Below are 16193 nucleotides of genomic sequence, written 5' to 3'. Positions count from 1 at the left end.
AATTAAGGGCAAATTCGACCTTTCCATAATAGCGTCCCCCTTTAAAGGGGTACGCATACCCCTTTAAAGAGGTACGCGTCTCCCATTAAAGAGGTACGTGTACCCCTTTAAAGAGGTACGCGTACCCCTTTAAAGAGGTACGTGCTTCCCTTTAAAGGGGGACGTGCTTCCTCAATTGAACCTGCACTTCCCCTCGCGTTTCGGAAGCGTTGCGTTCCGCGCTTCCGAAGCGCGTCCCGGGGAAGCGTGCTTCCCCTATTCTATAGGTGTTTCTGGTAACTCTGGTCCATACTGCAAGTCAGTTTCAACATGCGCCTACATCAGTTCACATGAGTGTCATCTTGCGAGTCGTAAGATACATAAAGGGTACTCTAAATAAGGGAGTTTTTTTGTCCTCCTCATCCGATTTAAAATTGATTGTTTATACTGACTCTGATTGGGGAGGTGACCCAAATAACCGTCACTCCACCACTGGTTTTTGTGTATTCTTAAGAGACACTAATTTTGTGGAGATGCAAGAAGCAACAAAAGGTGTCGCTCTCCTCAACTGAAGCTGAATATCGTGCTATGGCAACTACTACCATGGAGATTGTTTGGATTCATCAACTGCTGGAAGACATGGGGATCACAATTGAAGGGCCCACCAAGCTGTGTTGCGACAACAGGAGTGCAATCTACATTGCGAAAAATAACACCTTTCATGAGCAGACTAAACACATCAAAATGGACTGTCACTATGTTCGTGAAGCATATCTCCGGGGAGTCATTGATCTCCCTTATGTCACGTCCGAATACCAGTTGGCAGATTTCTTTACTAAAGCCTTGTGCGCTCCGCGGTTCAACTTCCTTCTTGGCAAACTATCGGTCAGCTTGCCCTAAGTTTGAGGGGGGTGTTAAATTATGTAAATCAAACTTGTAATTTCATATATATATTTTATATATATATAAGGTAATGCATATACATATATTATATATATGTATATGTATTTACCTATTATATATATAAAATATATATTCCTATCTTTAGTCTTAGGGGTAGTTTAGGCATTTTACACATTTTTTTTTATGAATATGTTTTTGTATTTTCTTTTTTCTTTTTCTTTGTTTCTTTTTTTCTTTCTTTTAATTAATGTATTGTACCTACCTTGGGAGGGGCCCAACACACTAGTCGTTACCGTTGGAGGGGCTCCAACGACTATGTGGAGCCCCTTCCAAGGTCTCCAAATGCCCCATAAATATGGGCACTCCCTCTTGTATTTCTCTCAAGGGTGTTGGGGATTATTGCCCAACCCTTTTATTGTTTATGAAACTTATGAGTGCATTTGCACATTTGTGATTTCGTGTTCTGTGCTTTTGTGCACAAGTGTTCTTAGTGTGTGTATGTTCATACATTTATATCGTTCCATCGACTATAGTATCTTATTAAAGATACTTTTACACATTGTTCATAAACCATGCAAGTATTTTTACATGGTTGCTTTCCCAATCTTGAAGTTTGCATTGTATTCATTAATAGCTTTTGTACGCTCCCCCCTCCTTCAAGAGACGTTTTGGCACTACCCACAACCTTAGTAAGTTTGAGTTTGGGTTCGACAATGGTTCCAATGAAACATTCCCATAATTTTTTGCCTTTAAGATGATTTTTCATTGCCACAGCCCACATCATATAATTACTTCCATTGAGCTAGAAAGAAAGCTCAATTTTGGCTTCGTGCTCCATGGAAAAACCAAATAAGGAAAATAACTATATATAAAAGAGGGAGGAGACAAGAAGCACTTCACTGAAAGGATGCTCCTCAAAACCACACTCCCGCAAGAAGGAGAACACCAAGCACTCTTCACGCAATGAGCTTTAAGGTAATAGAAGAGTGGCTCACTTCCCAAGGCACCAAACATGTGTCAACAAGCTTCAAGAGGCACCAAGAAAATGCAGCTTGACCACCAAGCTCTGATACTATGTAATGAAGTATGAGTGTTCCCCCAAAAGGTGATGAAATCAAGAAAAACACAATCTCCAAACAAAGAACTAGTGCACTAAGGCACACCACACACAAAAGATTCAATAGATCTCAAAAAGAGGCAAGAGCAATGTAAAAAATATATAACTTTATTAAAGAATAGCTTTAAGAAGCTTAAGAATACAAAGGGCTTTAAGCCCTTATTTATAAACAAAAGGAGACAAATGGGAGCCTCCAAATAGATGTTGGGAGGCTCCCAACAGCTATAAGGTGGCATTTACAATAATGCCCCTGATCTATTTTCTAAATGACAGAACTACCCTTATACAAAATGACCAAAATGCCCTTGGTCTATTTTCTAAATAACAAAACTATAGATTCAAATTTATTAGATGTATGGCTTGTTGTTTATGTGCACTTTTCCCTTTGTATTATGTATGGGGCTGACATTGAGGTAATTTTGTCATTGTACTAAAGTGTAACAGTTTTAATATATAAAGAAGGCTATTACACGGTATCTAACATTAGGAATACTGCTATTGAGGAGCCCCTAACATCTTCTCTTCCTTCACATTTGCTTTGGGTCCAAGGTGATACCAAAATCTATGATTTTCTTGTAAATGAGAATATTCCTTGCAATAGTTAGTCACCCCCGTTTCAAATAGTTTACATGCCTATAAAGGTGATCCATTGTCATAGATCTAGATACATGTCCTAATCAACCAGTTAATGAGATGTGCTCATACTTTACGCAGCCCAAATGATACAAGATTCGATATTTCAACTAACACCCCAGCACAGAATTTGGCAAAATATAAGCTGGTGATACTGATCAATTATGACACTTTGTGAATTGAAACTAAAGGTAACAGCACAATCGAGCACAATATCCTTTGCTGGGAAAACTATAAGAACTAGGTGTCTATTGGCTTTCTTGATTTTGAGACTGTGATTGTGATCCCTCTAGCAACAGTTAGACAAAAAATATGAAACTAGGTATCTATTGTCTTTCTTGATTTTGAGATCGTGATTGTGATCCCTCTAGCAACAGTTTGCCAAGCGATATGAAAATCAAGACTATAAGCTTTTTTATGTTAAAAACTAAGAGTTGGCCATATCTACTATCCATCCATCTATATTCTATGGATTCACTCATCGATCATCTCAAGAAGATACCACCTTCATTCCCTTTGAAAATTAAGTGCACAAAAATCTTACAGCTTCACTTTCCCCATCAACAATTGGACTTGAAAAGCTCCATTTGAGCTGATGACCTATGAGTTTGATTACCCCTCGACTCCATTTATTTTAGATTCTAACCTGGCCAGGTCACGGTTTAGGCCCAGACCACTAAAATCCTGCTCCATGCTTAACCTGCCCATTGCCCATTAACAGGCTAGTCAAGCCCACCCAGACATGGACTTGGACCAGCCCGGTCGGCTCCTATTCAATGGTTTGAGCCATGGGTTATCCAACACATATAGGGTTTAGAGCTGCCCTGTCAATTTGACAAGCCCGAGTGAAGCCCCTCCCACTAACCAGTTCAAGCTGGCCCCCTTGCCCACCCCTAGTCAAAAAAAAACTTCATAGCACACTTAGATCTCAAACAGTTTCACCAGATATAGAAAAGGCATCGTAAGACCTGATATTGGAACATTACTGGGCCCAAAAGTAGCCCCACCAATCATGAAAATCTACATGATAAGTGACAGCTTTTAAAATGCAAACGAGCAGAAAAAAGGGCACATGCCCTGAGCAAAATGCTGCTAAAACTTTATAAGATTTAAGCTTTATAGAGCTAAAAAGTCACAAAGAACATCTTATAAGTGCACTACCTGCACAAGATGCCGCATTCTTTGTAAGCAAGTTAATGACTCCCCTTGACCTGCTTCCTGTAAAAGTTTGATCATGTAAATTTACCATTAAAGATCGTTAAAAACTTGCAAGCATTCATATAATCAGAAGAAATCAAGTATTTCTTTTAAATACCTCCAATATCCTAATGGAATCTCGGATAAGAGCCTCAGAATCTTTGAGATTTCCAAGAAGATGCAACACCTAGGAAGAAACGTTAAGAAAAAAAGAACTTTAAATTTGAAGAAAAAAACAAACATACTATGACTAACAACAAAAAAGATGACTCCCTTGAGAATATAGAGATGGCAGCATGGGAGAAAGGCAACAAAAGCCTATGAAAATAGAGATTCAAAAAAAAAAAAAAAATAGGTTCCAACTTCCAACTGCTAGACTAGTTTGAATAGGATCTCTAAGGAACTCAAATGAAGAAACTCCAACGGAGAAAAAACAACCATCAACTAAGAAAGACCTCAAAAAATTTTAGTTTTAACAAGTTATGACATCAGCACAGCAACTCAGGGAAAAAAAATAAGAGTTATACCTAAATCCTTGCCAGAAAAGATGATCAGGTCAACATGTGCAAATAAAAACCACACTCAACAAAGGCTTTAACACCATGAAACAAAACAGAACAAGAAATTAATACAAGTTATTGTTCAATCGATCAAATAACGAGGTTCATTTAACCTAAAATGCAAGGAGTCATCACAAGATGAATGTCAAAAAGATAAAAAAGTCATTTAACAAATAAAATAACACGATAATAAATATTAACAGTTTCATTAAGTTGAGGAAATCTGCCAACCCTAAGCCCCAAAAAGTTTCATCTAAAGTGCAAGGTGGCACATTTAAGATTTTATTAAATTCAAATATCAAGAGCATTTATCAGGGTTACTGGAAGCGCCATAGGACCAGGGGAAGCGCGCTTCCCCGTCTTTTTCCCCTTTTTCGTTTTTTCCTTCTTGGTTTTCTTTCTTTTTTTCCTTTTTTCGCTTCTCCCTCACTTTCAGTTCGCTTCCGGTTTGCTTTGGAATGAAGTGGATTGAATTTGATACACATGCAAGAACACACTTTCAATCAAGTAAAAATACTTGATTGAATCACGAAAGCACCCACACAAGGGTCTACAAACTTGTTATTGCATAGAAGCACTCAAGAATGAGTTGAGAATACAAGGCCACAAGAGGCCAATATATAATACAATGGAGTCAATAGGGTACAGCTCCATATAGCTGTTGGGGCTGAACCGGAGTTACCGGAAGCGCCTAGGTAAAAGGGGAAGCGTGCTTCCCCGAAGCGCGCTTCGGAAGCGTGAAACGTCGCGCTTCCGAAGCGTGAGGGGAAGCGTCCTCCTTTTTTGGGAAATGCGCTTCCCTTTTATGGGAAACGTGCTTCCCCCACGCTTCCCCCTCGCTTCCCCCATTTTTTCCATTTTTCCGCTTCCCCCTCGCTTCCGGTTCGCTTCCTAGGTCGCTTTCGGTTTGCTTCCTAGATCGCTTCTGAGACGGTTCAGAATTTTCTTCTAAGTAATCTCACGCTTCCCCCGCTTCCTAAATTTTTGAAAGTGCCTCGCTTCCCGCTTCCCGCTCCCGCTTCCCGTATCGCTTCCCACTCCCGCTTCCTCGACTGGTAACTCTGGGCTGAACCCAACGGTCATAAATATAGCTGTTGGGGCAGCTCCAACAGCTATATGGAATTGTCCCATCAAATCTGAAAAAGACAAAAAGGTGAAAAAGGAAAAAGACAAAAATAAATACATGAAATAAAATGCAGAAATGTCAGCCCATTAGAGGTTGACGCCTATTACAAACAAAAGACTGGAATACCCCTAATGGGTATTTTGGTTAACAATAAAACATATATGTATATGTATATATACATATATATACACGTATATGTATATCTTAACAACCGAGAGTTTGCCAAGTAGGAAGTGAAATCTGGGTGAAGGAAGTGCTTTGGTGAAGAAGTCCGCGAGTTGATACTCTGATGGAACATAAGGCAGTATGATAGTCTTACATAGAAATTCTTTCCGAACATAGTGGCAATCCATTTCAATGTGTTTTGTTCTCTCATGAAGCATATGATTGCTCGCGATATATACAGCACTCTTGTTGTCACAGCATAATCTGGAAGGTTTTATGGTGTCAATTCTCAAATCCTCTAGTAGTTTTCGCAACCATACTAACTCAGACGTAGTTGTCATGGCGTGATACTCAGCTTCAGTTGAGGAGAGAGACATCATCTATTGCTTCTTGCACCGCCAGGAGATTAGGTAGGCACCTACAAAAACACACAAACTAGTAGTTGAGCGTCTATCATTCACATCCCCTCTCCAGTCAGAATCTGAGTATGCAATGACTTCTAATGAGGAAGAAGATGATAAAAACAATCTATGACTTATAGAATTCTTAATATATCTAATAATTCTCATTACAACACTCATATGTACTGTAGTGAGAGCATGCTGAAATTGACTGGCAGAATGAATAGCATGAGAGATATCAGGACAAGTAATACAAAGGTAGGACAAAACTTCAATCATTTGTCTGTATGGGGTTGGATCTTGCAGAGGTTCTCCATCATCCTTCTTCATTTTTGCATTTATGACCTCTAAAGTGTCAACCCGTTTTTCATCTGAAAGCCCTGATCTCTCTATGATCTCTGTGACATACTTAGTCTGTGACAAAAAATAACCACAAGGTGAGTAAGTTACTTCAATTCCAAAGAAATATCATAAAAAGCCAAGATCTGTCATATCAAAGTTGTCTTTAAGCACATCTTTGATATGGTTTACTCCTTGCTTATCACCTCTTGAGATTATTATATCATTTATGTAAAGCAGTAGTATAACCATTCCTGCATTTTAAATCTTGTTAGTAAAACAAGATTTAAAATGCAGTTAAGTCATCAGATTACTAAATCTATCATACCAAGCAGTGGAAGCGTGTTTTAACCCATACAAGGCTTTTCGTAGACGAAGAGTTTTTCCATGTGCTAAATTCAAACCTGGTGGAGGATCCATGTAGACCTCCTCATTCAGATTGTCATTTAAAAAGGCATTTTTCACAACCATTTAAAAAATTAGCCATTTTTGGATTGATGCTATAGAGATGAGAGTTCTGACAGTCGTCATTCGAGCAACTGGGGCAAAGGTCTCATCATAGTCAATTTCATATTCTTGATTGTATCCCTTAGCTACTAGTCTAGCTTTATATATTTTCAATGTCTCATCCCATTTGGTTTTAATTTTGTAAACCTATCTACATCCTATAGTTTTTCTTTCTTTAGATAATGTTTCAATTTTCCAAGTTCTTGCTTTTTCTAATGCTTCTAATTCATTGTTCATGGTTTTAATCCATTCTTGATGATTTTTAGCTTCATAGTAGAATGATGGTCCAGAATATGAGTGTATGGCAATTAAGCATGCTCGGTATCTTGGTTCAAAGGAATCATAGGATACAAATCTACTAGGGACTTTTGAATTTCTTACCGATTTTCTAATACTAGCAGAATCAATATCTTGATTTTGAGAATATCATTCTAAAGCACATGGTGGGTGCCCTTCGGTCCGTCTAGTATATGTTTGTATGTTACTATGGGATGGGTCGATATTGTTAAGATTGTTGTCTATATTTTCACTTGCATCATGAGTCTACATGTTCACTCTCATTCTCATTATGAAGATTTTCATACCCTTCATGTTCATTGATGAGATAAAAAAGAAACGAATAATCATAGTTTTCTTGGATTTTTTCCTTACTAAAAACATCTTCATTTTCAAGAAATGTAACATTTCGTGAAACATATAATTTGTTAATTTCTCTGTCATAACATTTATATCCCTCTTGATTTTCGGCATAGCCCAAAAAAACATAAGGGATTGCTTTTGGGGAAAGTTTATCGTTCTTATGGGTAAGAACAAAACACTTACATCCAAAGACTCAATCTTTTATAATCAGAGAAAATTTTAAGCAATTTTTCAATAGGAGATATATTTTCAATAGCTTTTGAGGGCATTCTATTTATCAAATAAACTGCCATAAGAGCAGCTTCAGCCCAAAATATTTTTGGAACATTTCTTGATACAAGAAGTGTTCTAGTGGTCTCACAATATGTCTATGCTTTCTTTCAGCTAGTCTGTTTTGTTAAGGAGTGTAAGGGCAAAAATTTTATGAATGATGTCATTTGAATCAAGAAAATTTTTAAATTCTTTTGATACAAATCCCCCCCCCCCGAAATCGGATCTAAAAATTTGAATATTTGTTTTGAATTGAGTCTTTACGTAGTAGAAAAATCTTTTAAGACAATCAAATACTTCTGACTTTTGCTTAAGAAAAAAGATCCAAGAATGTCTACTATAATCATCAATAAATATAACATAGTAAGATACCCCACCTTTAGATATAACTGGAGTCGGTCCCCATACATCAATGTACTAACTCAAATGGATTTTTTGAAATAAATTGTCTTTGCCCAAAGGGTAAAGCTTTCATTTTGCCAAGAAAGCAATCTTTACAAATCAAATTTTTTTCTTTATAATAAGTAAGAAATGAAAACAAGTGTAATTTGATCACACTAGGATGTCCTAGTATTTTGTTTCAATTTTCTATATTTTTCTTTTCCACAAAATTACAAAAAGATTGTTCTGATAACTCAAGATTGTTCATTACATACAGAACTCATCTTCTATGGCCTTGCCCAATCGGCTTCCCAGACTGGAGATCCTGCATTAAACAATCATTAGAAGAGAATAAAACTTTACAACCATGATCTGTAATTTGTGAAACTGATAAAAGGTTCAAATTTAACTTTGGCACAACCATAATATTTGGTATGTGAAAGTTTGGTTGTTTGTTAAAGATTCCAAAACTTTTGATTTTTAAGGATGTTCCGTCAGCGGTTGAAACATAAGAATCATTTGACTTAGAATGACATTCGGATAATATTGACTCATTTGGAGTCATATGAAAAGAGGCACCGGAGTCCAAGATCCAAGAAGTCTTACCAGGGTCACCACTTGTGAATACTGCCGCCCTGAAAAGGAAGAAGCTTGAGTTTTGAACATTGGTTGTAGCGCCTCCATTAATTGAGCTAAAGATAGGGAGCAAATGCATTTGGAGTCATCAACATCATTCCTTTCCACCGAAGCAACTCTCTTATCATCTCGGTGATCTTCTTTCTTTCTTTTTGGACAAAACGGCTTGATGTGTCCCGGTTCATAACAATGATAGCATATGATTTTGCTATCTTTTTTGTCATTCCTCTCATAGTTAGGATTTTTCTATTCTCATTTTTCACAAAGTGAGGAGGTTTATAACTCCTAGTATGATTACCGGGTTTTGACATAGCAAGCACGGTTTCTTCATCATTTGAAGTGGATGGCTTCTTCAATCTATTTTCTTCCATAGACAATTCTTCAAGAGTTTCGACTATGGATGGCACACCTCCTCTATGAAGGAGAGCCGATTTAGTTCCCTCAAATTCGGGCATAAGACCATTCACAAATTGGTAGAAATGCTCCGTTTTAATTTTATTTTCACGGAGTTCTACATCTTGAGGATAATGTCATTTTTGCGCAAAAAGAGTCAATTCATCCCAAAGGAGAGAAAGTGCATTTAATATTCTCTAATACTCATTTCTCCTTGGGTCATGGTTCTCACCTTGTTTTAAACATTTCATATGTGTGCAATATCTTTAAGACTATACATGTCTTTAAGATATTTTCATGCATCACTAGCGAAATCAAATTTCGCTAAGCTAGAACATTTGTGCATGTCCACACTATTTATGAGTCATCCAATTATTTTGGAGTGGCCCATCCTCCACTCTTTCCATTTTTTTCTCATAATCGAAAACGGCTTTACCCATTTCCCCTCCTTGAAGAGCAACCTCTTTTCCATTCTCAATTTTTGTAAGAATGAGCTTGGGTTCTCTTTCGGTACCATCCACCAAACCCCAAAATCCCTTTTCCCATATTTTGTGTTTAACTAAGGATGCCCACATCACATAGTTTGTATCATTTAGGCGTACGGGAATGGAGACCATTACCTCTCTTTCATCCATTTCCTTACAAGGCTAAGAAAAAGGGTAGAGAACGAAGAAGAAAAAAGAGTGAAATACAAGACTTATTTGAGAGATGGCACGCTTTCCAATGCAACAATCCTCGATTTGTTGTATCCCTTAAGTGTATGATTCACCTCTTGATATTGTCATGAACTTTCTTCAAAAAACTTGCCTTTGGACCACCAAAGCTCTGATACCATGTAATGAAGTGGATTGAATCCGATACAAATGCAAGAACACACTTTCAATCAAGTAAAAATACTTGATTGAATCACAAAACCACCCACACAAGGGTATACAAACTTGTTATTGCATAGAAGCACTCAAGAATGAGTTGAGAATACAAGGCCACAAGAGGCCAATATATAATGCAATAGAGCCAATAGGGTGCAGCTCCATATAGCTATTGGGGTTGCACCCAACGATCATAAATATAGTTGTTGGGGCAGCTCCAACAGCTACATGGAGTTGTCCCATTAAATCTGAAAAGGACAAAAAAGTGAAAAAGGAAAAAGACAAAAATAAATACATGAAATAAAATGCAGAAATGTCAGCCCCTAATAGGCTGATGCCTATTACAGAGAAAAGACTGAAATACCCATGGGTATTTCGGTTAACAATAAACACATGTATGTATATGTATATATACATATATATACATGTATATGTATATCTTAACATGCTTCTCTTCTCGCTTCCGAAATGATTTCTGGTTTGCTTCTAAGTCATCCCGCGCTTCCCGCTTCCTAAAATTTTGGAAGTACATCGCTTCCCGAATCGCTTTTCGTTCCCGCTTCCACGATTGGCAACTCTAGTATTTATAAAAAAGTTTGCAATAGATCACATTAGATTTATGCGACGAATAAGTGACGACTACAAATAAATAAAATAACATCATAAATTGATTTATTATGGTTCAAAAAACAAAGAAATAATATCATAAATTACAACTATGACATTATTGAGAGATGTAATCTTGTGTATTACTTTTTTTTTGTGATACACATCTTTGTATATTCTATTATTTATGGGGGAATTCTTGTACCTTCATGCAATATTAATGGAGTCAAAGCTTCAGGGCCATTTTTGTCCCGTCTTTAGACAGATGGTTAAATTTAAAACCCAAAATTTGACTGAAAATTTCAAAAACTGTTCTTTTTAAATATTGACAGTGGAAAACAATTTAATATTGAGTCCGGATTTGAAAAAATCAAGATTTGAAAATTTCAAGCGAGCCACAGGGGTAAAATAAGACAAAGCTATTATTAGAGTGAAAAACAAAATATTATTTACGTCATTTTTGACAAAATGTATAGATAGTTCAAAACTTGGGAATACAAAATATTACGAACAAAAGTCCCAAGCAGGGCCTTGGATCCTCCGGAACGTACTAGTCCTCGATGTCACTCCTGCTCCGCTACATTCACTACCTGAACAAAACCCATTAAAGGATCAAACTTTTGACAATCTGGTAAGTTTATACCAATTTCGGTAATTCAAAATATTAAACATATGCAATTAATTCAGATAGAGCATTTTTATCGAAAAGTAAAACAGAACACAGAATATGATTGTTTACATAATTAGGGCATATTTTCAATTCAACTGTGATTCAAAAGGGTCTTTGTTTCGATAATTAACCATCCACCCTGGTACGTGGGGGAAGACCAACGCAGACAGCCGAGGCATTCTGGGGGTGTATTGTTCTCAGATGCTTTAAACTCGATTACCTAACTATAGCGGACCCAAAGCGGACGATCTGTCACTAGGAGAATCGCTGCTAAGGTAGAACAAAAAGTATGATGCATCATTTACTACTGCAGTAGTTGGGGATCTATCACCTAGGACAGGCAAATAGCCCGGCCTCCATAGACCTACGAGTGAGTCTACTAAGACGCCTCGCTCCCAAAAATCAGAACATAATCACTCAAGGATATACCATCTACCTTATCCAAGGTAAAGATCAAAACAGGATAGGTCAGAAGGATTATCTTTATTACAAGGATTATTTTAAGTGCCTTACACTGTGTAGGCCAGAATGGGGTTCAGTAACCCAAGTACCCGTTTTCAGGGTAATAACCAGAGTCTTGTATGTGTACCCGACCCAATCAGTACTTGCTCTGTATATACGAGTATTTTGCCAATGTGGTGAATCAATATCTTAAGTTTTGTATGTAGGCATGTTTTATTTATCAAATAATGTTTTGCTTAGGACTTTGAGAGTCAATTTATTTCATGCTCGCACACGAGCCAATCCCATAATGTAAGTATGCCCTATATACTATTGTGCAATAGAAAGGTCTCTCAAAACCTTGGCCTCTTTTGAGCCGCAATAATTTTCTTTTTTATTCGGAAGAGACTATTTTATTGTCACTAGGGTTATCTGAACCCAGAACTCTTTTTTTTAGCTAAGCAGAGATACACGTTGTTTTATGCATGCTTTAAATATTTTATCTTCGCAAAACAAAATATAAGTATTATGTTATTCAAAATATATGCATGCATCTTTATAATATTTTATTCAGAGTATGATGCGGACCAAAAAATACCATTTTATTTGAAACATAATGCATATGCTTATATTATTTTATTCAGAAGGGAACAACTATTTATTTTATTTGAGATATAACCCTTTTCCTCAAAGTATATACACAAAAACTATTGTTTTATTTGAAGTACGATTATTTTATTCCAAGTAGGATAGGTACCAAAACTTATTATTTTATTTGAAATATATTTGTTTTATTCAAAGTATGAGACATCAAAAACTAATTTATTCAAAATCCAATGCATGTATATATATATATAGATATATAGATATATATATATAGATAGATAGATAGATAGATAGATAGATTTTAATCACGAGACAAAACGAATACGTCATGTGTAACAATTCGAATATAAGCGAACATGTACACTTCTAAAATATATTTAAATATTCAAAATTCACACGCATTTGGATAGAGCTTACCTCGTAAATAATGTTGGTAAGAGACAGAAAAATTTCCCCTCCTCCAATATAATCTTCAATGCGTGAAGATGAATCGGTTGTTCCTAGTTGAGGCACCAATGGTTGAAACCCGACCAAATCGGATAGCACAAGGAATCCGGGTTGGCTAACAAGAGAACCAGACTGGTCTTATAGGCAAACCGGGTCAACTGGGGTATGAACCAGGTCAGCTGGGCTGGGTCTGGCAGAATGTTGCTCTTAGATGAAAAGCAAGTCAGGTGGGTGTTGAGGACTAGGCGCACGGCAGCAGAGGTGGCGGTGAGACCAGGTGAGCAGAGGCAGAGGGAAGGTGGTGCGTAGGTGGCTGGCCCAAACTGGGTGGAGCTGGGCTCGAAGGCTGGGGTCAGCACCACCACTCCACCACTGGTGGTGGTGGCTGAGCAGGGAGTATGGTGGTGGGAATGGAGGTGGTGGCTGGTGTTGCCACCAGCAATGGAAGGAAGAGAGGGGAGAGTGGTTGAGTTGGGAGAGTAAGAAAGTGTGGGAGAGGGAGCTGATGATGCATCGAGCAAGCCCTCCCCTTCCCTTTTATAGTGGACAGGAGGGGCAAAAAATGGAAAACATAGGGTTGCCATTTGGCAACCCTTATGCAATACGTGTGAAGGCCTTCCCTAACAAGTGTAAAAGCCTATTTTTACACTTGTTAGCAAGGGTAAAACAGTGGGCTTATAACATGAGTATGGCTGGTTTTGAAAAGATGGGTCCAGAACTGGATCTTGGGCGAAGAACAAGATCTGGCCCAATAATTCCCTACCAGACCATAGGTCTGGTTTGGTTGGGATCCAGTTTCACTAACTAGATCTCAACCAAGTTGGTGGAACTAGATCCTATACTTTACCCGATCTTTACTATATATATAATGTTTTTTATGTTAATTGATAATGACATGCAAATCCCTGGACTGGTCAACCGAGGTTTGGATGACTATGACCATTGGGTTATACGGTTTTCAGAATTTTCTAAAATTACTATTTTGCCCTTCAAACTTGCCGAGCATGTTCTGAATACATTACAACACCGATTTGGATGAAATCAGAACCGTTCTTCTTGAATTTTCGATACTAATCCAACCAAGTGTTCAAAACTCATAAAATAGACATTAAAATTATAATTTTGCCCTTGAGGTTGACGGGCATGTTTTGCGAGCGTACAAGCTCCATTTTTTATGAAATCACTTTCGTTCTTCTCGAAATTTCGATGTAGTCGCAACCGTGCATTCGAAAATCATAAAATAGGTTGTAAAAATATTCATTACCTTAGATATTTATATCCGCACAAAATCTATAAAAAATTATTGAGTATTACAATGTGTGTTAATGGTATTCTCTCGCAATCAAAGGCTTTACCATCCACCTCCACTCTCATAACTAACGTGACCTAACGAGGCTGTAAGGGTAACCATATCTAGATAGGAGCCACCATCTCTCTCTCTCTCTCTCTCTCTCTCTCTCTCTCTCTCTCTCTCACACACACACACACACAATTCTTTTCCCTAGGCTCTAGCAAGCTAGCACTTGTTTTATACAACAACAACAACTACGCCTTCATCCCAAAACAATTGGGGTCAGCGATATGAACCAAAAAAGAAATTCATTTTGAGTCTTCCACATGAATCATTTTCCTCCAATCATTTCTATCCAATGACATGTCCTCGGTGAGGTTCAAAGCATTCATATCCTTTCCTATCATCTCCATCCAAGTCTTCCTAGGCCTACCCCGACCTCTTTTAACTAATATATTTTCCCATTTCTCCAACCTTCTAACTGGAGCATCATTAGGCCTTCGCCGAATATGTCCAAACCACCGTAAATGATTCTCTCGCATCTTATTTTCAATGGGTGCAACACCTACCTTCTTACGTATCTCCTCGTTCTGAATCTTATCTTTCATTGTATTTCCACACATCCATCTAAGCATCCGCATCTCAGCTACACTCATTTTTTTAATATTATGTCTCTTGGCAGCCCAACATTCCGGACCATATAGTAAAGCGGGTCTAATAGTCGTCCTATAAAACTTTCCCTTCAACCGCAATGGCATTCTACGATCGCACAGCACTCCAGTTGCACTTTTGCATTTCATCCACCAAACCTTTATCCTATGATTTACATCTCCATCAATTTCTCCATACTTTTGAATGATGGATCCCAAATATTTGAAAAAATCATTCACCGGTATTTCTTGCTCACCAAGCTTCACTACACTCCCATCACTACTTTGTTGCTTACTAAACCGACATTCCATATATTCAGTCTTACTCTTACTCAACTTAAAACCTCTAGCTTCCAATGTCTGTCTCCATAATTCTACAACAACAACAACAACAACTACGCCTTCATCCCAAAACAATTGGGGTCAGCGATATGAACCAAAAAAGAAATTCATTTTGGGTCTTCCACATGAATCCTTTTCCTCCAATCATTTCTATCCAACGCCATGTCCTCGGTGAGGTTCAAAGCTTTCATATCCTTTCCTATCATCTCCATCCAAGTCTTCCTAGGCCTACCCCGACCTCTTTTAACTAATATATTTTCCCATTTCTCCAACCTTCTAACTGGAGCATCATTAGGCCTTCGCCGAATATGTCCAAACCACCGTAAACGATTCTCTCGCATCTTATTTTCAATGGGTGCAACACCTACCTTCTTACGTATCTCTTCGTTCCGAATCTTATCTTTTATTGTATTTCCACACATCCATCTAAGCATCCGCATCTCAGCTACACTCATTTTTTGAATATGATGTCTCTTGGCAGCCCAACATTCCGTACCATATAGTAAAGCGGGTCTAATAGTCGTCCTATAAAACTTTCCCTTCAACCGCAATGGCATTCTACGATCGCACAGCACTCCAGTAGCACTTTTCCATTTCATCCACCCAACCTTTATCCTATGATTTACATCTCCATCAATTTCTCCATACATTTGAATGATGGATCCCAAATATTTGAAATAATCATTCACCGGTATATCTTGCTCACCAAGCTTCACTACACTCCCATCACTACTTCGTTGCTTACTAAACCGACATTCCATATATTCAGTCTTACTCTTACTCAACTTAAAACCTCTAGCTTCCAATGTCTGTCTCCATAATTCTAACTTAGCATAAACCCCAGCTCTAGACTCATCAATCAAAATAATATCATCAGCAAACAACATACACCACGGTACATTTTCTTGAATTGATCTCGTAAGCTCATCCATCACTATCGCAAATAGGAAAGGGCTTAAAGAAGATCCTTGATGTAACCCAACCGTTATCGGAAATTGGTTGTCACCCCTCCACAAGTGCGGACA

At 37.7% G+C, this 16193-nt stretch overlaps 1 protein-coding gene across 2 annotated transcripts in view; it reads right to left on the bottom strand.

Moving 5' to 3' along the window:
• Window positions 1–16193, bottom strand: part of LOC149812018 (Tetratricopeptide repeat (TPR)-like superfamily protein) — a 228728-nt gene that overhangs the window by 105075 nt on the left and 107460 nt on the right. For both annotated transcript variants that reach the window (XM_089993921.1, XM_089993922.1), the window contains 2 exons: window positions 3948–4016; window positions 3794–3850 (listed from right to left, as the gene is read on the bottom strand). In XM_089993921.1, coding sequence (XP_089850047.1) covers window positions 3794–3850; window positions 3948–4016 — 126 coding nt within the window. The remainder of the gene's footprint in view (window positions 1–3793; window positions 3851–3947; window positions 4017–16193) is intronic.

This window comes from Nuphar pumila, chromosome 17 (genome assembly GCF_984573655.1).
Source record: "Nuphar pumila chromosome 17, dmNupPumi1.hap1.1, whole genome shotgun sequence".
NCBI lineage: Eukaryota > Viridiplantae > Streptophyta > Magnoliopsida > Nymphaeales > Nymphaeaceae > Nuphar > Nuphar pumila.
Note: the sequence above shows the minus strand (reverse complement) of the source record. Positions and strands in the feature narration are given on the sequence as shown.